The sequence below is a fragment of the Xenopus laevis genome, chromosome 6L (assembly GCF_017654675.1).
Source record: "Xenopus laevis strain J_2021 chromosome 6L, Xenopus_laevis_v10.1, whole genome shotgun sequence".
In the NCBI taxonomy this organism is placed as follows: Eukaryota; Metazoa; Chordata; class Amphibia; order Anura; family Pipidae; genus Xenopus; species Xenopus laevis.
This window is the reverse complement of record NC_054381.1, coordinates 54,227,750-54,253,145: the sequence shown is the minus strand read 5'-3', so window position 1 is coordinate 54,253,145 and position 25,396 is coordinate 54,227,750. Positions and strand designations below refer to the sequence as shown.

The 25,396-nt window shown below is 38.8% G+C and overlaps 1 protein-coding gene across 1 annotated transcript in view; it reads right to left on the bottom strand.

Annotated features, from left to right (window-relative positions):
* col6a6.L (collagen, type VI, alpha 6 L homeolog) overlaps positions 1-6,748 on the bottom strand; it is a 52,373-nt gene extending 45,625 nt beyond the window's left edge. The window contains exons 1-4 of the mRNA XM_041566039.1: positions 6,623-6,748; positions 5,918-6,511; positions 4,970-5,026; positions 1,784-2,404 (exon numbers count right to left, since the gene is read on the bottom strand). Coding sequence (XP_041421973.1) covers positions 1,784-2,404; positions 4,970-5,026; positions 5,918-6,511; positions 6,623-6,689 — 1,339 coding nt within the window. The 5' untranslated portion in view covers positions 6,690-6,748. The remainder of the gene's footprint in view (positions 1-1,783; positions 2,405-4,969; positions 5,027-5,917; positions 6,512-6,622) is intronic.
* Positions 6,749-25,396: the final 18,648 nt, after the last annotated feature.

Genomic DNA, 25,396 nt, shown 5'->3' with positions numbered 1-25,396 from the left:
TAATTATATCTGAGCTGGAATCAAGTACAAGGTACTGTTTATTATTACAGAGAAAAAGGGGAATTATGTTTAAAAATTTTAATTATTTGATTACTATTATGCAGGATCATAAGTGTTTCCAAAATCCTATAAAGAGACACGTTTGAATAATGGCCAGCAGCACAATCCAAAAATAGTAGATCTTTATTTGCTCATCTTAAAACAATTGAACGATTGAAGGCCAGGGCTTTTCCAGTGTTACTCTTTTATGCAAACAGTGCACTGATGACATCTTATATAAATTAAAAACATGTAATGTAAGGTTAAAAAAGCGATAGGAAAATTTATGAGCATATTTTCCTAAATGGCAAATGTTTTTTTTACCCCTCTTTTACCCCTCAAAAACTCAATTTCCCTGTCCTGCAACACTGGATAGGGGCTGAAGTTCTTTGTAACAGGCAGGGGAGAGAGACACGCAGTGGTGGAAAATCCAAATGCTAATCATTCTCTCCTCACAATGCAAATTATAATATAAGCAATACAGGTGGCTTTGCAACCCTACCACAGCCATGGGTCCTGGACAGCTACCCAGGTTGCCCTTATTATAATTTGCCAAACACGTGAATTGGTTTCTCTGTCAAAGACTTTTAACAATATACATCTTAAAGGGGACCCGTGACCCAAAAAAATTCTGAAATACCATAAAAACATATCATGCATATTATGTTGTAACAGGGGTAAAGCTCTTGTTGGTCATGTAAACCATAATAATTAATTAGCAGTGTAAAGTCTGATAGGTTGCTACGGTATGCTGGAAAAGAATAAGTATGGTCTCATTACAATATACCCCTCTTAACTATTATAACACAGATCAAGAATTTACCATGTCTGTCAATCAAGAAAATACCTAGGGACAACAACACTTATGGCAGGTCTGCTATTTAAAGTTGTCAGGCATGGAGGGTTACAACAAGTATAACTATTCTGCCATGTTAAAGGGGTTCTCCTTTAGGTTAACTTTTCTATATTATAGAAGTCTAAGCAACTTTTCAGTTGGTCTTCATTATTTCTTTTTATAATTTTTGAAAGATTTGCTTTCTTCTTTGGTTTATTCTTCTCAATCTTTCCAGCTTTCAAATGGGGGTCACTGATGGCATTTAAAACAAATGCTCTGTAAGGCAACAGATGTAATATTATTGTTGTTTTTTATTACTCATGATTACTCTCACCTATTCATATTTCAGTCTTTTATTTAAATCAATGAATAGTTGCTACAGTTATTTACAACCAGATTGCTGAAATTGAGAATCGGAGAGCTGTTGAATAAAAAGCCAAATAACTAAAAAATGTAATAAAAAATGAATATTGCAATTTGTCTCAGATCATGCTATACCACATACTAAAAGTTAACTGAATAAGACCCTATTGTGTTTTGCAATTTAAGTTCTTATTTTCTGCTTAAGCAGTCAGTAAGGGTATGACTGGGAATATTCACTCCCAGCCTGGAGCCAAACAAGAGATTTCTCATGGTCTAAGTGGAATAGTGCAGTTTTCCAATATGGCTGCCACTAGATAGACCTATGTGATCTTAGACAGAGTATTCCATCTCATTATGATGTCAACTGTCAGTTACTTTATTATGCGTCATAAAAATAAGTTATAAGATTAAAGGCTTTGTGTGTCTTTAAAACAAGCTTAGGCACCCTTTAAAACAGAGAAAGAGCGAGCTACATTCCTTTAAAATAACAAAATGTTTCTGCCACAAATATTCATCAGTTGTCCTGTGTCTTTATTTCATGCTTACCTTGTTGAATGAGTCCTGTTCTTGCATAGGATTTTAATGTGTAATCTTCCAGCAAATTCTGAATATTGTTTTGTATATATTCCACCTGTGTAGAAAGGTCTGAAAATGCCTTTAAGCTAACAGCATACATGTCAGGCGGGTGGGATGCTATCTGGTCCATTTGAAATTTTTTGGCTTCTGCAATCCCCAAGGCAAAGCTTGTCACTTGCTCTTGTCGCAATAGATGTGCAGCGTCAGTGACATTATCAGCAGACAGGCTATGAGTGATCAAAATACTAATTTGCTTTATTCCTTGGGCCTTCCTACTTGTCTTTGGATCAGCAACAACTTCAGTTCTTGTAAAGTTAAGGGCATGACCAGTGTTAGCGATCGCTTCTTTCATTGGAGTTATGGATCGTATGGCCTCCAACACACTGCTTTTGTTCATGCTTGTCTTTAGTGGGGCCAATAATTCAGCTTGGCTGCCATATTTAACCAGATACACATGGGCACAGTTTTTACTGATTGGTAGCCTTGATATGACATTAGAAAGAAATCCCTTTAAGTTTTCACTTTCTGAAGGTTTATGACGAGAAGTATCTATTATAAATACTATGTCTGCAGTAAATTCTTGGTCACATACTGGAAAACAGACAGGGATAAATAAGTAAGAATTCAAGGAAAATATTTTTATAATAATAAAAAACAGAATATATATCAATTATAAAAAATACTAAATAATTGCCATCTGATATAAGATGCACAGGGGCACATTTACTTAGGGTCGAATATCGAGGGTTAATTAACCCTCGATATTCTACTGTCGAAGTTAAATCCTTCGACTTCGAATATCGAAGTCGAAGGATTTACCGCAATTCGTTAGATCGAACGATCGAAGAAAAAATCGTTCGATCGATCGAACGATTTTCCTTCGACCAAAAATTTGTTAGAAAGCCTATGGGGACCTTCCCCATAGGCTAACATTGAGGTTCGGTAGGTTTTACTTGGCGAAGTAGGGGGTCGAAGTTTTTTTTAAAGAGACAGTACTTTGACTATACAATGGTCGAATAGTCGAAAGATTTTTAGTTTGAATCATTTGATTCAAAGTCATATTCGAAGGTTGAAGTAGCCAATTCGATGGTCGAAGTAGCCAAAAAAATTATTCGAAATTCGAAGTTTTTTTTATTCTATTCCTTCCTTCACTCGAGCTAAGTAAATATGCCCCACAGTGTTCAAATTAGCTAGATCTCAGGAGAATGTAATATAGGCTAGTGCCACACTCAGGAGAATGTAATATAGGCTAGTGCCACACTGGGCTGATTCTCAGCCTGTGTATACTGATCTTCTGGCCTCTGCCTGCTCCTGTGCCTGCATTCATGGAAACTGCATTGGCCTAGGTACAGACATGGAGTGGATTATGTCGAGCAAATGCCCACTTAAATATTTCCGCTCTAAAATCCACTCTGTGTGTCAGCATCCAAGCTGATGCAGTGCACATGAGTGCATGCACAGAAGGGGCAGAGGCCAGCAGATCAGAAGTTGCAGGCTGAGAATCAGCCATGCATGAAACTAACCTTAGAAATCAGAAATTCTCAGCTTCTTCTTTGCCTCCACCTTAGTTCAGACACTTAAAGGAGAAGGAAAGGTTAACACTAAGCAAGCTTTATCAGAAAGGACTATGTAAATACACCCATAAACACTCACAGTGCTGCTGCTCTGGGTCCTCCATGAAAAGAGCCACCACATTCCTTTCCTCCTATTCTTTACACCTGGACTTCAGTATCAGATTTCCTTCTCTCAGTTCAAACCTTCTGGCCCAGCTTCCTCCTCTCCCTTTCACTCCTACCTCTTTCCCTCTCTCCCTCTCTTCTCTCTCCTGTAATATGAGCTGATAGTGGAGCCAGCAGCGAGAAACGCAGGCTGGGAAGATACCTTGGAAGTTACATTACCCAGGAATGATGTGGCAGCTGTTATCTTATCTTACACAAACATAGGTAGCTTCTATGACTCAGCTATGGTAAAGCATTCTACAGAATAAATATAGCGTTCTAGCCTGCACTATTGTGGCTAATCTAATTATAAGAAATTGCATCAGTAGCTTTCCTTCTCCTTTAAACTGCCTGCTGTAAATTCTGGGCCTTTATGAGTTAGGTAACAAGCGGTGCGCCAAACTGGCCAATACATGTCTGCAGATGCAATCTTTATGGGCTTATACACACAGGCTGTTTTTATGCTTTTGATTAGTGATGGGCGAATTTATTCGGCAGGTGCGAATTTGTGGCGAATTCTTCAACTAAGCAAAACGCCCTGAATTCGCCCATCACTACTTTTAGGGGCCAATTCATTAACTTGAGTGAAGGAATAGAAGAAAAAAACCTTCGAATTTCTAAGTGTTTTTTTGGCTACTTCGACCTTCGACTACGACTTTGACTTCGAATCGAAGGATTTGAACTAAAAATCGTTTGACTATTCGACCATTCGATAGTCGAAGTACAGTCTCTTTAAGAAAAAACTTTGACCCCCTAGTTCGCCACCTAAAAGCTACCGAACCCAATGTTAGCCTATGGGGAAGGTCCCTATAGGCTTGCCTAACTTTTTTTGGTCGAAGGATAATCCTTCGATTGTTGGATTAAAATCCTTCGAATCGTTCGATTCGAAGGATGTAATCGTTCCATCGAACAATTATTCCTTCGATTGTTCGATCTAAGTATTTGTGCAAAATCCTTCGACTTCGATATTCGAAGTCGAAGGATTTTCATTCCCCAGTCGAATATCGAGGGTTAATTAACCCTCGATATTCGACCCTTGATGAATTTGCCCCTAAATGTACATTTGAGGTGCAGGTTTGAGCACACCTAAACACTCTAGCTAATTGATTTTATTATGTTCTACTCATGAGTGTTTGGAGTTGCATTACTCCATTTGTGATTTATTATGTTTCTTTAGATGCAACATGCTGAATTTCCTTGTGCTGGACATTTAGAAAGAAATATGGGTTGTTTTTAGAACTGCCAAAACGCTACATTTAAAAACACATATAAAGGTAATATGTGCATTTTTGCACTCTCAGCATGTATTTCTAAATGCATTAAAAAATGCCTGTGTGTATGAGCCCTACAGTATTACCCTGAATAATCAAGTTTGAAGCAAACTACAAATGGGCTATACCCTTAAATATGAAAAAAATCATTATTGAATGTGACTTACTGTCAGCAGTGATATTTATTTCATCCGTGATTGTAGGGATAACTGATATATCTGTGCCTAAATAAAAAATATAATTTATAATTTTGATAAACTGGTCCGTTCAAAACAAAATAAGTTAGCTGTTATGTATTGACTGTTAAACTGTCATTCTGCTCTGCTGATAATTGTTTCCCAAGCATCTGCTTCTCTGTCTGTTCTTCCTCCCAACTTTTTGGCAGTTAATATTAATCACAAGTGCATGTAAATATGTTTTATTTCAAGAGTTATGGTGGCCATACACACACCAGTCTTTGTACAGCTAATACAGGTATGGGCCCTGTTATCCAGAATGCTCGAGACTTGGGGTTATCCAGATAAGGGGTCTTTCTGTAATTTGAAACTTCATACACTAATTAGGTTATGTAATAAATGGTACTAAGTTTGCCCAGGGACAGTTACCCATAGCAACCAATCAGCAGGTAGAATTTACTAGTCACCTATTTAAATGCAAACATTTTCTTGGTTGCCATGGGTTACTGCTTCTGGTCAAAGTGCCTTATATTACATATGGGGGTTTGTCTGCTAAAAATCATTTAAACATTAATAAAACTGCAATAGAATTGTTGTGGCATCAATATGGATTAATGATATATTAGTTAGGATCAAATACAAGGTACAGTTTTTTTTATTACAGAGAAAAAGGAAACAAGCTTCCCATAATTCAGAGCTCTCTGGATAACGGGTATATTTCAACACTTTATCAGCCTATTCAAAATGAGGAAATTCTTGACAAAAAAAACATGAATATTTTTTGTACTTGATCTAGCACTATCTAATATCACTTGCTATTGCTAGAAGTGACCCATAACTGCTAGAACTCAGTCTCACTATTCTCAAGGAAAAAAAAAAAAATATATAAATGTACAAACCACTAAAAATGGTATGAAAAAAAAGAAAATGTTTCTTTACCTGAAGGTGTTGGTAGTACAACAGTCATACTTTGTACCACATCCTGAATGCTGTCTATAAGAGTTGTAGAGACTGTAGGAATATCTCGAATGTTGGATACCTGTAAGACATGCTTAGTGGATGCAGCTATAGCTTGCAGTTGGGACAAGGGAGCTGTTTGTAACCCTACTGAAACAATTCGGACTCCATCTTGTTGAAGCTCAAGGGCTGGTTGTGTAACATCATCCAGAGAGGATCCAGAAGTCACAACAACAAGAACTGGTGGATACACTGATTTGTCTCTATCAGTCACTCTTTTAAAGAACTGTTCATGTACCTTTGTGAGTGCATTGCCAAGCTTTAGAGATCCACCTTTATAAGCAAATTTATTTTTAATGTGACTTATAACCGGACCCTTTCCCTTGTAGGTGTTTAGCAGAAAACCAATGTCTAAATCATCATTGTACTTTGCCAGCCCAACCCGATATTTGTCTTGACCTATAGGCAATGTAGAGATTATTCTGGTGATTAAGGTTTTCACTTGGCTGAAGCCCTTCTCTCCCAGGTTACTGGAACTGTCAACCAGAAATACAAGATCTGCATACTCGGGTACAGCTTTAATGAAAAAAGGGAAGAAAGAAATACACTATAAATTATTACATGAAATTCAAACTATGCCCTGTAGTTGACAAAATATCAATCTCCTCAAGGAAAATTATGGCTTACCTGCTTTCTGAGTAAAAGATATCTGGAGCCAGCTGAGCATAAGTAGCTTGAAGAGTAGGATCTTCATTTTGATAGTTGACTTGTCACTCTTAATAGTAAAATACTATTGACATTTCTGTAATGAAAATATGTTGCACCCTAATAAAAAAATGTGTTCTGTTCAGTAACCAATAACAAATAATCCAATAATATTTTAAAGCCAGAGTACTATTTAAGATTAATGATAACTTGTGATGCTTAATTATGCACAGAATAACTGCACATGTGTTTGTACACATTTTGATGGGAAGGGACCCTCTTCCCTATCCAATGTTTTTATGGGACAATGAAGTACTTTCTAACTTCATAAGAATGAAGTTCATATTTGCAATTATACTGGTAGATGAACCATATTACACAACTTGATTGATATAAATGTCACTCCCCAATGTTCAGGAAGAGTTTAAGGGAGTCATAAATAAAGCTAAAGGGCACTTCTGCCCCTTCATATAACGTACACTATTTTGAGTAGGACACAGTCTACTTGTATTTTCCTTAATAGTCTCTCCATACCTCCAACACTATCGCAAAAATCGCAAAAATTTAAATGTAATATAAGTTCAGCCACATTTGCTTTCTGAGCGCTCCTTCTCTCTCTGACTATGAAGACCACAAAGCGATGTCTACTAGACATGCTCACTGTCTCTGCTCCAATGGCAATCAATTAGGAATCAGGCCAGGATTTGCGGCGAGGCCACATAGGCCCGGGCCTAGGGCAGCATAAATTAGGGGTGGCATGCCGCCCAGCCACATTATGGGGACCTGTGCATCCCCATTCAATAGCGCCGTTTGCCGGCGCTTATGTGCAGGCGCAAGTGCACTCGTGGCATGCGGGGGGTTGGTTTGGCGCTAGGATCGTGCGGCAGCCCGATCGGACCACACGGCCTAGGGGCGCCTATCCGAGAAATCCGGGCTTGTTAGGAATGCACAATAGGCTCCTCTTTGAGGTCTTCACGGCCAGAGAGAGAAGAAGTGCTCAGAAAGAAAAAAGGGACTGAGATTCACAATGGACAAGGAAGTAATGTAAAGAGCTGTGGTTGAACTACAGTAGCTGTGATAGAGAAAAGAATAAATCTAGATTCATGGAGAAATGCATGTTATTGGGGGGGCTGGTTAGAGTAAGTTTAGAGATAAAAAAAAAAGGTTTGGCATATGGTGATCCACATGACAGAAATTTGTAACATTCCAGGTCCCGAGCTTTCTGGATAATAGATCATATACCTGTATTCTGTTTGAGAATATAAAAATGTGCTGGCACATGGTCCTAAGATGAACTTGTGTACTGAATAACAACTGAACAGACTTTCAGCAATAATACTTACTAGGGGTCATTTATATATTGCAGTGTGCAAAATGTAATTATGGATATAAATAACAATGTTGTTTTGCCCATAATTTTCCCAATAATAAGTCCAATAATTCCGAGTTGTATTCTCCACCATTGTGCCCATTGAATCATTATGTATGCAAGTGTACTTGCATTCAAATTTTGGTTGAAAATTAGATGCAAGTCTGGTGGGCCTGCTGATGCAACCTGCTGGGCCAATGGGCATAGTTGCACACCATTTATCAGAAGAGGCAGAATGGACACATTCAATTCAACCATGTTGAAGTGCAGGATTGTGTTTCCAGTTTCCAAATTCAGCAGTTATCTGACTACTAGGGTTGAATTTACCTTGAATGTACCAGGTAGTGATTTGAACAAGAGACTGGAATATGAGTGGAGGGTCTGGATAGAATGATATATATATAGTTATAAATAGCAATATGACAAACCTATTGTAGCTTTGCAAAGAGGTTCTTTGGTAGTGACCCCCTTTCCAAAGGTGAAAGGAGACATTAAAAATTGCTTATGGGAAGGTCTGGAAACCATAGCAGAAAAATAAAGGGACATATAACCTATTAAAAACATGATTATTTTTATATATGTTGCTTAGATCAGTTTCTGTTACATATGTTCTTTATGTAGAGATAAAGATGAATACTTATTTGCACCAATGAGGAATTTTTGGGACTTGTATACTAGTTGATTACATATTTTGTGAAAAAAAATTACCTGCAAGGACTATACATCTTTTGAGTTCACATACTAGACAGCAAATTGTTTTGCAGACTATTAGAATGGCACTGTAAGTAACTAAGTATTAATAGATAACTATATTAAACCAAACTGGCTTAGCTGGACTGCACAGGAATCAGTATCAGCCAGTATTCCAGGCCAATACCCAGTAGCTTTCTGGAAATATGAGAGTGCAGGCTAGCTGCTATACAGTGTCACTTGGCATAGCCAAAAGATCACAAATGCCCATATGCCATTAGCCTTATAGTATACTATTGGGATATACATGACTGACAGAAAGTACTGAAACAATTTGACAGAAATTGGTTTGGAACATTTAAGCCTCTTCTTTATGGAAGGAAAATGTTTTATTACACATACAGTACTCATACAGTTAAACGGGTAACATACTGTATATAGTATGATTAACAGTCTTTAGTGATTACAAGACAGAATACTGTACAGTCTGTGTAGCTTCTAGTGTAGTTTTCATTGGAATGCTCATCATAAATAGGGATGTAGCGAACGTCGGAAAAAAAGTTCGCGAACATATTCGCGAACTTGCGCAAAAACGCGAGCGGTTCGCGAACGGTTCGCGAACCCCATAGACTTCAATGGGAAGGCGAACTTTAACATCTAAAAAAAAAATTTCTGGCCAGAAAAATGATTTTAAAGTTGTTTAAAGGGTGCAACGACCTGGACAGTGGCATGCCAGAGGGGGATCAAGGGCAAAAATGTATCTGAAAAATCTGCCTGTGTGTGCTTGGAAGAGATAGTGTAGGGGGAGAGCTGTTAGTGATTTCAGGGACAGATGATAGTAAGTTTGCTGGCTAGTAATCTGCTTGATACTGCTCTGTATTGGAGGGACAGAAGTCTGCAGGGATTTGAGGGACATTTTAGCTTAGGTAGCTTTGCTGGCTAGTAATCTACTGTTCTCTTTAAACAACTGCCATACGTTGACCTTGTAGGCATTGTTTGCCCAGTTTTTTTGGACGCAGCCACTGAAGCACAGTTGCCAGAAAAAATATGCCATATAAATGCTGAAAATAGTAATTTTTCGCCATACGTTGACCTTGTAGACATTGTTTGCCCAGTTTTTTTGGTTGCAGCCACTGAAGCACAGTTGCCAGAAAAAATATGCCATATAAATGCTGAAAATAGTCATTTTTTTGCCATACGTTGACCTTGTAGGCATTGTTTGCCCAGTTTTTTTGGTCGCAGCCACTGAAGCACAGTTGCCAGAAAAAATATGCCATATAAATGCTGAAAATAGTCATTTTTTGCCATATACGTTGAGTCAACGTATGGCAAAAAATGACTATTTTCAGCATTTATATGGCATATTTTTTCTGGCCTCTGTGCTTCAGTGGCTGCGGCCAAAAAAACTGGGCAAACAATGCCTACAAGGTCAACGTATACACTACTACAGCGGTGGATACGGATTACGTAAAATATATGAATGCTGCTTGAAAAAAAGTAACTCAAGTGGTTTTTCTAGAGACGATAATATTATCAATATTTAGACAAAATGTGAACAAGCTCACACAGCTAGATGGCGGGTTGAAGAAAACACTGTGCAAATAATGCCTACAAGGTCAACGTATACACTACTACAGCGGTGGATACGGATTACGTAAAATATATTATGGCTGCTTGAAAAAAGTCACTCCGGTGTTTTTTCTGGAGACGGTAATATTATGGATATTTAGACAGAATGTGAACAATGTCACACAGCTAGATGGCGGGTTGAAGAAAACACTGTGCAAATAATGCCTACAAGGTCAACGTATACACTACTACAGCGGTGGATACGGATTACGTAAAATATATTATGGCTGCTTGAAAAAAGTCACTCCGGTGTTTTTTCTGGAGACGGTAATATTATGGATATTTAGACAGAATGTGAACAAGGTCACACAGCTAGATGGCGGGTTGAAGAAAACACTGTGCAAATAATGCCTACAGGGCAAATAATGCCTAAAAGGTCAACTTATACACTACTACAGCGGTAGTAAAATAAAAAAAAGTAAAAAAAAAAAAAATGAATATTAAAAAAAAAAATTAAAGTTGGTGCTGCTGAACTACTAGGAGCAGCAGATTAGCACACCAGTCCCACTCCCCAACACTGCTAGACTAATAGCACTGGGCTCTTATAGTAGTAGTAGTAGTAGTAGTAAAACAACAAAAAAATAAATAAGAGCAGTCCTTACAAGGACTACTGTTATTGCAGCAGTCAGCAGATGAGATCAGAAGCAGGACAGCTGCCCACTGCAGCTACATACAGAGCACTGCAGTAGAAGGTAGATTACTAGCCAGCAAAGCTACCTAAGCTAAAATGTCCCTCAAACCCCTGCAGACTTCTGTCCCTCCAATAACAGAGCAGTATCAAAACGATTACTAGCCAGCAAACTTTCAACTGTCCCTGAAATCACTAACAGGCAGCAGCTCTCTCCCTACACTATCTCTTCAGCACACACAGGCAGAGTGAAAAAACGCTGCAGGGCTTCGGTTTTTATAGGGAAGGGGAGTGGTCCAGGGGAGAGCTTCCTGATTGGCTGCCATGTACCTGCTGGTCTGGGGTGAGAGGGCAAAAAAAAGCGCCAACAATGGCGAACCCAAAATGGCGAACGTCGCGCGACGTTCGCGAACTTCCGGCGAGCGCGAACACCCGATGTTCGCGCGAACAAGTTCGCCGGCGAACAGTTCGCGACATCTCTAATCATAAAGTCATTGTTATTGAGCCAGAAGATTCTGTTGCCAGGAAGTCTTGCACTCCCCTTAGTAATGAGGTGATAGCCACGTGGAATATTACTTATTTTCAAACCTATTGCTCAACATCTTTATATTTTCCTGAACAAGAAAATATCCATAGAGAAGTTGAAAGAATTACACTTAAGAAGTTACTTAAAGTGGTAAAAGCTTTTTAATCTGGATTGTTAAAGCAACACAGCACTACAGTATAAAACTTTTTCCAAGTTCCATTTGGTACAAGAGGAATCCCAATCCCAGCCTGCTCAGTTTACACTTTCTTGACTTCATGCAATTATGATCAAAGTTTTTTTTTTTTTCTGCCTTGGAACAACTATATCTACCCTTGGAAAGACACTTTAGACTACAATCAGTTTGCTAGCATAGAGTCTGAAATGAAAGATAAGCAATGAAAAATAGGAATCACAACAAAACGTAAGCCTCATTGTCAGTCTGTTTTCTGGTTGCCAGAGTCAGTGACTCCATACTGCAGAGATACAGAATCTATGAATGCAACATATCTGTGTAGTATGTTGTGCAAATAGGAAAATAGCATACACGTTTAACTTCCAAAGAGGGCAGATCAAAGATTCCACTCTTACTGTAGAGACACTGTAAGGACACTTCTATATAAAGAAGCTCCTGGGAAGAAATAAACTCAAGCCCAGACCACACATTAAGAAGGATTGGGTCAAAACATTTGTCATGATCTAATGTGGGTACAAACTGAATACTGAGTGGATCCAGTCAAGCAAACCTGTGTCTAATCTGGATCCACTGACCTGAAACTGCAACCCAATAAGTTCCCCTACCTAGAGCCATTACCTGTCACAGACCACAAATAGTTTACTTACCTGCTGCACCTGAGTTTGAAGGCACCTAAAGTAAGCCCCTGCCATGATCAAATGAACACCTGCTCTACACCCCCCTCATCTCTTCAGCACTACTGGGCCCTTTGCTACCCTCATGTGCACCTGATGCCATAGTAAGGGAAGGAGAGGCTGAATTTCTAATAAATAAATGGTGCCCTCGACCCATATGTACACCCCTGAACACCTTGACCTGTTTACAATTCCCAACCCCCAGGAGCCCCATCACTCACCTCCCTCAACTACTTCGCAATTCAACTGATTCCCGGCACTGGGGACAGGGCGGGTAGGTTCAGATGTTGCCCTAGGCCCACAAATGCAGGCCTGGGGAAGACTGTGAGAAGAAGTATGTGCCCAGTGCCCCTCCAATGTTGAACCCTAGGCACATGCTTCTACTCCCCTTTTGTTCTGACCCTACATTCAAGATGTTAATTCAAAGATTATCTCTGCAGACTACGTGAATAGTGGCAGCAGACTTGTGCCCAGTGAATCACACAAAAACTTCATTAAAATGCCAAAATGACAGGAAACCCCACTCTGAGAAACATTTGATGCAACTATGTCCAATTCATCATCGCTGGCAGTGGGCTGTGGGCACAAATTAGTGCTTGGCTGCGATGACACATGGAATAGCGGGAAAGAAGCTGCATCAAATCATAAATCAATATAATATTTAAGTAATATTTTCCATGGAGCCGAATGCAGAATTAAAATGGACATGGTAATTAGGGGGTGTGGACATAAAATGGGCATGGCCAAAAAATCTTTTTGCTACGCACGGCACAAGTTTTTGTACCTCTTTTCGTTTTTCGTTGGCAGGTATGAATTATGATTATGAGGAAGAGATTACTCTATCTGAGCTAGTAGGTGATTTTCTACACATCTGTCCCCTAATTTTAAATAGTAATATTTTTCAATGTGTCTGTATATTATATAAAGTGTGACTGCCTTCTTTAATAATTTGTGCTGCAGTTTATTACCCAAGTTTATTACCCAGTTATTACCCAGTTTATTACCCAAGTAATGATCATATTATATGCCTTTATTTGTCTTTCTAAGTTACAGTACTGCAAACCCTGTATAAACTTTATTTGCTTAATTTACTTCACTTGCAACAAAAAATATAACAGTGGTATGTCATTCATTTCCCAGGAACATCTGAGTACTGGGGTGTTTTCTGAACAAAGATTTTTAGTGAAGCAGTATTCAGTTGTATGAGATTAAATCAAATGTGAAAAACTGGCTGTGCAAAAATTTGGGTACCCTTGTAATTTTGCTAATTTGGATGCATGTAACTGCTTAATATTGACTACTGGCAACACCAAATTGATTGGATTAGCTCGTTAAGACTTGAACTTAATAGGCAGGTGTGTCCAATCATGAGCAAAGGTATTTAAGGTGGTCAATTGCAAGTTGTACTTCTGTTTGACTCTCCTCTGAAGAGTGACAGCATGGGATCCTCAAAGCAACTCTTTAAAGATCTGAAAACAACGATTGTTCAGTATCATGGTTTAGGGGAAGGCTACAAAAAGAGGTTTAAACTGTCAACTGTAATGTAATCAGGAAATGGAAGGCCACAGGCACAGTTGCTGTAAAACCCAGGTCTGGCAGGCCAAGAAAAATACAGGAGCAGCATATTTGGAGGATTGTGACTGGTTACAGACAACCCAAAGATCACCTCCAAAGACCCGCAAGATCATCTTGCTGCTGATGGTGTATCTGTACATCGTTCTACAACATCTGTATGGCAGGGTGATGAGAAAGAAGCCCTTTCTGCACTCACAAACAAACACACAAACAGATTTGCTTGTTGAATGCAAAAGCTAATTTAGACAAGCCACAGTCATTTTGGAACAAAGTGCTTTGGACTGAAGAGACAAATATTAAGTTATTTGATCATTACAGAAAGTGCTTTGCATGGTGGAAAAAGAACACCGCATTCCAAGAAAAACACCTGCTACCTACTGTCAAATTTGCTGGAGATTCCATCATGCTGTGGGGCTGTGGGGCTAGTTCAGGTACCGGGCCCTTGTTAAAGTCGAGGGTCGGATGAATTCAGGCAGAATGCAAAATAGATAGCCTTTTGGCCATTTTGGACCACCTGGTCCTTTTTCAAGCTGACACTGGCTGTGCCAGATGTAATTCTGAAATAAAGGCAGTTTTACTGTAAAATGGGAGTGTTGCTATCTATTTTGGATTCTGCCTGAAGGATGTGAAGGTGAACACATTAATTGGCGTGCACCCCTCAAAGTAAGCTCCTACAAATGTAAATGCTGGATGACCGGATGAATTCAACCCAAAATCAACAAATTCTTCAGGATAATGTTCAAGCATTAGTCACAAAGTTGAAGTTACGCAGGGGTTGATTTGAAGATTTTTGATTACGTTTATAACAGGTATGGCAATGTTAATTTAAAAAAAATGTATGTTTCATTTGAAAAGGACTTGTAATATATAGATATTTGTATCTGAGTGAAAGCTACCCATTAAATTGTTACAAGCTTGTTATACAATTTTGTGTGTTCAACAAGCTTTCTAATGGTCTTGCTTTAGGATGAATAGTCCTGCATTACAGACTCAGAAGGGACAGAGCTTCATCAGATGCAGCAGTTTCTAGAAATAAACTGGGCATCACCAAGAAATATCAGAAAGGGCTTCACAATGCCCCAACTTCTGTCTGGTTTGCAAATGTTGGGGGTTTTGCAGAGACCCTGCAAATAATCAGATCTTTGTACACTGTAATTCATAGCCCTGCACAGTGTCGGACTGGGCCTCCGGCATACAGGAAAACTCCCGGTGGGTCCAGGTGTCAGTGGGCCTCTTGCTTGTAAACATATAGCCTATATCGTGGTCATTGCCTATTTGTTTATGGGGGAAATGTTTAAAAAAGTAGGAAAGTCGTTAACCACTTGGGGGTGTCAAATGTTAGGCCCCCCAAAGTGAATGTATTTACTTACCTGAAACCCCGGGGCAGTGCTCATGTCAGCAGAATACTGTACCAGCCCATGGTTATTCCAGCGAGCACCATGGATCGCTTGTAAGTAGTAAGTAGATATAAAAGACTACAAAATAAAGAGTTTGAGCGAGGAAAGGAGGAATAATAGTAAAATCATGCATGCATGTTTGCACTGGGTCTAATCCATTTTATCAAGGATTAAGTTAAAGTCTGTGAGCTGAATATTTTTTTGTGGAGATGAAGCCTGTTTTTAAATGTTGACAAAACTCCAAAACAAATTACATACTGCTATTAGTCCAGATCAATTTTTTTTTCTGTTAGTAACTATAAATTCTTTCAGTCTCTGACCATAACTAACCTGCACTCCACAGCAAGTTGCGTCTGACTAGTTGCTATAGGCTGCTTGACTTGTTGCAAAGTTTGTGACTTGTATTACATAACCATGTCCCTGTTTAAATGCACAGACCTATTAAGAAAAAAAAACAGAGAAGGAAATCAGGTTTTCTAAACTGTAAGAAAATCCAGCTGCTAACTTAATTTCTTTTCAAAAAGTAAAAGGCCCTTTCATACATGACAATTTTCTGCTTGCAAATCTAACCACTCTCTAATTTCCCCTAAGCTCAACGTTGTATATTTACAGTACTTTCACCGCACTGGGAGTTTAAATTCACAGCAAATCAAAAATACAGCTTCTAAATGTATCCAGCTGGAAATGCATTGACAGTTTGCCATTACTCTATTCTTTGCACCTGTGCTTACATCCTGGGGGTTTTATACTCAAGCCAAAAGAGATGATTGGTGGAACTTGGCTGGGCAGATTTTGAGTTGACATCATCTTACAATATGAAAGCCAGGTTTATGTTGAGCTGTGTGAAATGGATAGAGCCCAAAACCTGTTTATCACACTGCAGGATTGTTAACAATGCCGTTCTTGTGACTTTTGTGAACAAGGGAATACAAATGGCAAATGAATAGGGCACACAAACAAATCTATGGCCATTTAATTGAAGTTAGCACAGTTGTAGGAAAATGAAAGATTCCAGGCTTGGCCTTCTGCCCAGACCCTAACTGTTATTATCATCCTTCTCCCTGTCCAGCTCCCTCTTTCCTTACTTTGCTGATTCCCTATACAGTGCTTGATAGATACAAACCAAACATCTGTCAAAATCATTTAGGGATATTGCTATATGCCTATATTGCATTTGCATCACAGCTTAAGAAAATGGCCCAATAAATGCTCATAGGGTAACACGTCACTTTTTTTCTTAAATTATTTTGGCAAAAAAAGAAAAAAACATGTTTTATGTATTTATATTATCTTCATACTTTAAAAAGAAAAAGACAATTAGGGTTTTGTTTTTGTTCAGATTGACTAGTAACTGCTAGGTTCCAACTTGAGCTATAATTCTTTAGTCAAGGTCCTGTATTATTGTTCAAATAACATTTTGAACAATATGAATAAGACAACTGCCTGTCAGGGCTGAGCAACTCTGACAGGTTGGAGTCAGGACCAAGAAGGAAGCTGTATGCAAAAAGTCCAATCTGTGGTATCCAAACAGTTAAAGGACTAGTATGGGAGGCCTATGACTATGTATCGTTTGATATGAAACACGTCAGGATATGTTTTTAACAAGTTGAAATAAAGTTCATTACTTTTAACAAGTGGACACCGAGTGCTCGTCAACTTCTTCTTTTAAATACTAGTAAACCTTTAAAATAAGTGAATGTAAAATTGATGAGAGTGCTATTCTGAGCCCTTTTGTAATTTATATTTATAATTTATTTTCTTTTTATTCCAAGATATTAAGGGATACATATGCTGTTAATATGAATGAATTTTGTTCCACCAGCGCCACCTGCTGGTCAGTTTCTGACCAGTCTGACCACCAAGTAGTCAAGGAAGTTGTCAGGAGAAAGAGGCTGCTCTGATGTTCTTGTGCTTAGGAAAGATTTGATAAAGGTTTATAATTGTTTTCCTAAATATCACAGCAGGAGGTGATGCTGGTGGAACAAAATTCATTCATATTAACAGTACTTGTATCCCTTAATATCTTGGAATAAAAAAGAAAATAAATAATGAATGTTAATTATAAAAGGGCTCAGAATAGCACTCTCGTCAATTTTACATTCACTTATTTTAAAGGTTTACCTTTAAAAAAGTCTGTAGTCATATCCTGGCAAAAGAATAAGGAATAATGAAGTCAGGAGTCAAAGCAAGAAGAAGAATTATAGTGCACCCAGGAACACTCAGGAGTAGAGCCTATATTCGGCATTGAACCCAGGACCTCAACATACATTTATTTCAAATTTGGCGTCAAATCAAGAGGCAATGACATCACTACGACACAAGGCTCGTGGCTCATGGGCACCACCATCTTGGCTGCAGTGTCGAAGAGGAGGGCCATTAAGCACTCCTCACACTGCCATACTGTGGGGCTTCCTGACAGAAAGCCAGTTAGGTCTGTGAAAAAGGCTGCTTGCTCTTGTTGATGCTCCTGGAAACAAATAAACTGCCCATAGTTTTATTAATCTGCCAAAAGGTCGAAATTATGTTAACAACTGTGCTTGCAAATATTAGATTGTAATTAAACTTTGGAAAGGTCCATATAGCATAGTTTCAGAACTTACAGTAATAAAAATGTGTTTAACGCTTCTAGCCCCGTGTGCTCACCTTTTTACACCAGACAGGATCCGGGGGGGGGGGGTCCATGAGGGCGGCAAAGAGGGCCAGGACGCTAGCGCAGAGAGCAAAATTGTGCTCTCTGCGCAGGAAGAGAAGAATTTCCAGTTTGAAAACCGGAAATTCGGCTCCTAAAGTACCAGGAGCACCATTTTTGCCTACCTAGTGGGGAGCTGCCATCGGAGGCGAAATTCTCAGTTAGCCCTTATTGACGAAGCACCCCTGATCAGTTGGGCCTCTGGCCTTGGAAAATTTGGAAAACATGTTATTGCGCAGTGTTGCTTTAGGCCTTCTCTGTAGTTGGTAGACTCAAATCATGTGTAAATCCTTCATTATATAATGTAAATTGCTGTAAGTTCAGCAATAGTTCAGCAATATTTGGATGAAGCAGCACTGGTGTGGGAAGTTTCCCTTTAACACATTCCATAAGCTGTGGCTTATCATTACGAAAGCTTTTCTGAGACATGAGTTTGGCACTTGTGTCATCCAGACAGGGTTGAAAATGTAAAGCCTTATCAGGGACAGCTGAAGCCTGTGATTTGAATATACTATTTGGAAATAAGGCCTATTCTGTTTTGACATAACTCCAAAACAAACTACAGACCGCTTAGTCCAGGTCAAAAGTTGTTTCCATCAGTAACCATAAATTCTTTCAATGTCTGTCCATAGCTGACCTGCACTCCTCTGCAGTAGCTCTCTTGAGAGTGTCTCTATTTTTGCTGCATTCCAAGTTTCTTTATGCACAAGGTCAGCTTCATCGTAATTTCTCTTGCCAGCAACAGAGCTTTACTTTATTTTTCTGGACCAGTCCTACACCCAGCAGGTATGCTCACTAGTATCATACGGCATTCCTTCATTCTTGCTTTCCTTGGTGCTAGCTCCTCTCAAGTATTGGTCAAAAAAGCCTCTTCACTGTGTTTACTGTATGTTGTCCTGCAGAGATGCCTGTGAGATGCAATTCTTCTTTAGGGCAAGATACAAAGGCATCTGACCTCCAGCACTTACGTGCATGTCATTCATCTGCAAGCGATTATATCTTGGCACCAAATGTTGTAGATGGTTAAAAACATGACACTCAAAGTCCCCCAAATTGTCCTGTGTGAAATAACCTTATTCTGTTTCCAGGAACAGCTAAAATGTTGTCTCAACAAAAACATGGTATAATTAAACTATTATTTTTGAATAGTATAACATGAACCTATATCACAGAATATGTAACAGTGATGTTTTAAATGCATATTATAAGCTTTAATACACCACTACAATGTATACTGTAGCTGTCAGAGTGAGGAAGAGTCAGAAATAAACAGATCAGACAAGCTCTTGCATGCATGATTCCATGTGTAGTTGCTAAACTACAACTTCAAACATTCACTGATTCATTAGTAAGGGTTAACGTTTGAAGGGAACATTAGTGATGGATTCTTAAGGGCAATGGCACATACATAGGTGCTGCTAGTGCACTCAGTTTGCTGCTGTTTGAAAATGTGGGAGTGAGCATTTCTTAAGTGATAAAGTGAGAGCATGGCAGGGATAGAGCAATTACCGTACTGTATAATGCTATTCAATGCAATTCACCTGCCTATGGTAATGTCTCACACGAGTGATGACTTGCCCAATGAAACATTGCCACAATGGACGGTAAAACTTTTTCTAACTCCTCTAGGGCTAGTGACTCAGTTGATGCTAGAGAACTTGCCAATGAGAACAATGTCAGACTGGCCCACCAGGATACCAGGAAAACTTCCGGTGGGCCCTGGTGTCAGGGGGCCCTTGAGCTGCTAAAGATTTGGGCTATTTCATGGCTATTTCCTATTTCTTTGAGAACAAAGAGGTTAAATATATGGAATACTAGATTATAGTATCTAAAGAATAGAGACTATGAGAATAGAGGTTGAGTGAGGAGAGGAAGAATAATAGTACTGAGAGTGGGCCCCTGGTCTAAGGTCCTTTGGTGGGCCCCTGGTCTAAGTTTTAGGATGGGCCCCTGGTGTCCCAGTCCGACACTGAATGAGAATCCCGTGTGCCCTGTTTACACCGGATTCTGTTCTTGGTCATTGCTGAGTGCTGAAATCAGTGAACTATTGAAAAAAATAAATAGTGGATATGTTACACTGGGGGTTAATACTTTCCTCTGGGTGTGTTTGATGCTACCAGAGGCTCTGGAAGCTTCCTGTCCGCCCCAACAACATGTTAACTGTTCCAAGCACCGATAGCTCCCTGGGGCAACTTAGCATAGAGCTTGCTTGGATAAGCAGCCTGGGTTTTAGCACGTCTTCATTCTCCTAGCAATTATTAAGAATTCCTTGGAAACCAATACATACTGAGAATGTTCTAGCCATTTGTTGTAGCCATTTTCATTGGGCGTTGTAATGCTAATAGGAACCAAAAAGCAGAACCCCCCCCCCCCAAGTGTAGTAAGAGAACCCCTACTAGTATTGCTCTTCACTGATACTTTTTCAGGTTCCCAGAACTTTCTGTGCCAATACCAGTAAAGAACCCATAACACTGCAGAGGGAAAGGCTGTACAAGCAAGATACCAACAACAAATGTACAACTCAAAAAAAACCAGGAAACAGGAAGAGGTCAGGGCATAAAAACAGTAGTACAGTAGTAGAAACAGGGAGGAGTCAAAACCAGCAATGCTTATAGGAGACATACAATATAGTGTTAGCTATACATCCTACTATTGTATGTCTCCTTCCTTTTAGTGTATAGTATGAAAGAAAAAAATTGGTTGAAATCTTGTTTTACCTACAGTATATCAAATTTACAAAGAGATCCTTTCAGCTCATTATCTACGCTGAAATGAAAACTGAGCGTATTCTTTAATTTTTCCACATGACAGGAAATGGTCATAACTGTGAGTGACAAGCATAACTCTGCAGTAGTAGTAGCAGCCCATGTCCTGCTGTCCATGTCACTCCAGGTTCCGACTGGAATTCAAAATCAAAAATGAAATTATTTGAATACAATAAAGTAATAAAAATATAAAGCAGTGTTGCCCTGCACTGGTAAAACTGTTGTCTTTGCTTCAGAAATGCTACTATTGTTAGTAAGCTGCTGTGTAGCAATGAGGGTAAGCATTCAAAGGAGAAAAGGCTCAGGTTACACAGCAGATACCAGATATGCTCTGTAGAACATAATGTTGTTTTCTGTTATCCACTATTTATCCTGTGCCATATAGCCTTTTTACAATTTCTGCCATTGCTATACATCAGCTTGTTTATATAAACTATAGTAGTCTTTCTGAAGCAAACAGATCAGTTTTACCAGTGCAGGGCAACACTACATGATATTTTCATTACTTTAAAACACTTTAATTTGTTGGTGATACTGTTCCTTTAAAGGGCAATTCACCTTCATTAGCAAAACTGTGATAACACCTAAAAACTTTGTTCAAACTTTCATAACCTGCCAAATTTTGTAAAACTAACATGGTAATTATGGGGTGGGGCCACAAAAAGGTGTGGTCAAACATATTTTTGTCCCTCTTTCTATTTCCAATATTTTAGGAAGTACGTTAATACCAACAGCTAGAGTGCCACCTCCTGATGTACTATTGTAACTTGTAACTGTAAGGTCCACAAGGACGGCTCACCCTGGTGGTCTAGTGGCCGGCGGGGACTCCCACCATGCGCTGCTGTCTTCTTCCAGCACCAGCTCTCCAATGGCGCACGCTTCCTGCTTTTACGCACCCGCGTGATGACATCATCGCGCAATAGCACGCGATTCAAATATATTTAAAGGGACTTTTGTATGCAACACATTGCCCGTTGTTAGATTCAGCTTAGTTGGTTCCTAATCCTTTCTGATTATCCTGGTTTTGACCCTTGCCTGCCTGTTTTGACCATTCTGACCTCCAAGCTGACCATTGCCTGACTGACTATTCTACGCTCTCCAATTCTGATCCTAGCCTATCTGACCATTCCTTGAACTCTGCTTGCACCTACCCGGCCTGTCTGACTATTCTTGAACTCTGCTTGTGCTGGCCCAGTCTGCCTGATGGCACTTGTCTGTCTGGCCTATCTGCTGAGCTGTTTGCCTTCCATCCAGTATCTTTGGTAAAATGATTGTGTCCCTTTGCTCATCCAGAACCTTTTGCTTTACTCCTCTCTTATTAAGACCTGTCGGCATCCAATAAGCGGAGGACTCCTCCCAAACTGAAAGGCGACTGTTTTAGGCAGAAGTAAGAGCCGAGACCAGGAAGCCTAGCACTGGTTCAGGATTTAGGGTGCCGAACGTGACAACAACTGACCAGATTAAAATAGTAGCAGTTGTAGCTTTGTGACAGATGGAGGGTCATCTGCTCAAAGTAAAGAACATGCTTGCTTTTCATTTTCCAATAGCATATATCAGAACTGCCTGCACCCTTGACTGAAAGTAGTTTTTCAGAGACCGCTGGAGGACCACTGTCTGATATGTGCTATTGGATACTGACAAAAAAGGTGATGATGGCTCCCCCAGCTATTACAGAACAAGAACGCATTGTACCCTTAGCTGGAGGAAATTTAACAAGGACAATTTGAGGGTTGTGAACAATAGAGGTGTCACAATTGTGAACAATGCAGGGGAGATTACAAGTATGAAGCTTACTGTCTGAATTTGAGGTGTAACCATTGCAGGGCCAGTTAATCTCAGTACTGATACCTTTTAAAACGTATACAAGTTAAACAGGCACAGCGGGCAGACTTTCATGTGGGGGGCCACACAAGGGGAGTCAGGGTGCCATTTGGATAGCACGGCATTAGACTTTCAAATACTCAAGAAATATGCTATTATTTTTAAAGTTAATGCTGAAATATCAACAATCAAGATTTAATTTTAGATGATAAAAAAAAATGTATTGTCAATTTTTCTCACTCTTTTTTGCTGCAGTTTCCTCAGATAAAATATGTAGGTGCTTAAATCTGCTGAGATTAATTTAAATCAATGGGCAAATCTGTAACTGAATGGAAATATTCCCTTAACTTCACTTAGTTACGATATCTCAAGTTGCTTTAACATTAAAGTCTTTGTGAACCTTGTACAATTCAACATTTCCCATGCTTGAGTTAGAGAAGAACTGAAAAGTTTGATAAATCTCCATCGTATACGTTATGTTTATTCTGTGCCTTGATCTACTAAACAGATAATTAGAATATAGTTTTAATAGCTTTACATTTTCTTTATTTTATTAAACACATGACATTCCCTCCATTTACCTTGTAATAACAACCAATATTTTTCGCACCGTGTATTTTTACAGAGGTAAAGTCATTTTCAGCAAGTGTCAGTGGATGTTAACCAGACACTACATAATTTACCATAAACGTGCGATTTTTGGCAAGCATTCTCTAAGCCTGTATCATTTTACTTACAACTGAAAGTTACATTTTCTTTAACTCCCACTTTCATGGGGGGGGGTATAAGCTATAAACTTCAACATTTTGGAGTAAATTCTAAAAGGTATGTGAAATGCATGAACTAGAATTGTCAAAACACCAATCAATACCAGTAAGATATTTTACTTCTACATTCTCCAGTCCATTAGCAACAATTTAGGCATGGCAGTAGCTAACAGAAAATGTATTCTTTATATGCAAAATTTAACTATAATACTTTTTTCTGTATTTTATCCACTCAAGTTAGTGCTGCCACCTTTAGGGTAAGGGCATGTATAGGGGGAATTCACAAAATATTAATATTGAGACAAAATAAAAGTGGAGATAAAAATGTCAGATTTCCCACCAAATTCACAAACCTCTCTCTCCACTTTTGTGAATGTGTCTTTTAAACAGACAGTTTTCAGGTTTTGTCTTCGCAAAACATTTTTAAAGACATTTTTTCTGAATTTGTCTTTAGCTCTTAAAAACCTGTCAGTCAGATATCAAATTGGAATTTCCGGAGGAAGGGTTTATTTTACCTAGGAAAATTATCCATTATTTTTTTCAGGATAACCTGGGCTTTCTAAATCTGCCTATACGTTTGTGTAATTCCACTTCTGTAACAAGATATAAATACAAAAATGGCTATATCTATATATATATATATATATATATATATATATATATATATATATATTTATATCTATCTATCTATCTATCTATCTATCTATCTATCTATCTATCTATCTATATATATATATATATATATATATATATATATATATATATATATAGGAATTTGTATCAGAAATATGTCTTAGGTCATGTGTCTTAGGTCATGTGCCAAAACTAAAAAATTCCCTGGGGGGTTTTACTTTTCCTTTAGATCATATATTCACTCAAATTGCTAATATTGCCTCATTTATTAAGATATAACTAGTAAAATAATGCAAATGTGAGGATTTACACGTATAGGGTTAGACAGAAACGTGTGCCCTAATTATGAGATGCCAAATCCCTATTAATAAACTAATAACTCCCCAATGGGGCACCTACAGGACGTGTGAAATTAAAATTGGGTGAAGCAAAGCAGAGCACATTATTTTAGAATTCATCTGACAACTATGGAAAAGTTATACTGAGCTTTACTCCATTTTTAAAATGTCGGGAGAAAATGTTGTTTAAAATGTCGTTTTTATGTAGTTTGAAAGACAAATTCGTGAAAGTTTCTGTAAAGTTTCACTAAAAAAGGAAAAGTGGTGGTTGAGTCTGAATTTGGGCGGATTTCTGTTTCTGAATATGGAGAAAGTATTTTACACCAGTTTACCACCACTTTTACTCCAAAAATGGTCTCTCTCAACTTTTGTGAATTTCCCCCATAGTGTTTTTATGTTGCATTTTTAAAAATGTTTATACTGGCGTATATACGCCCACAAAATCACACTGCACTTTTTCATGCATTTTTTCCAGGATTTGTCTTCCCACAATGCAATTTTCAGAAGTTTACATTTCCCAGAATACGCATGCAGAAGAACCTTCAAGTGTGTAATGAATTAAATCATTAGGCAGCGTCATTACAGCATCGTGTAAATTCAACAGCTAGTAAGAATTTTGCTGCTATACTGGTAGAAGCGGTGTTTTTTATTGAACAGTGGCAGATGATATGGCTCACAGCAATGACTCTCCAAGGCTCTCCAAGTAAAATCACAGCAATCAGTGGAAAACCTTTTTTTCTTTATGATATTGCCAGTAGACCTCTCTTAGGGAGTATAGTACAATGTGTCTTGGTGATTTTCGCCAACACTAGGGATCCAATGGGGTATCTTGCTTGGCACGTTCCCTGCTCCTGAGCACAACCACTTGTGTCTCTGTCTGGCGGCTTGATCACTGTAAGGGTTGTTGGAGCCATAAAGCGATTATTACAAAACTTCTGAATCTAAATAAACTGTCCCTAACCAGAGCTGTCACCTGCTCAGATCCAGTCCTGTACCCACCTCCACGCAATGTGAGATCCAGGAAGGGAGAACCCTGAGCACATGTGTTCTCCCTTTTAAACA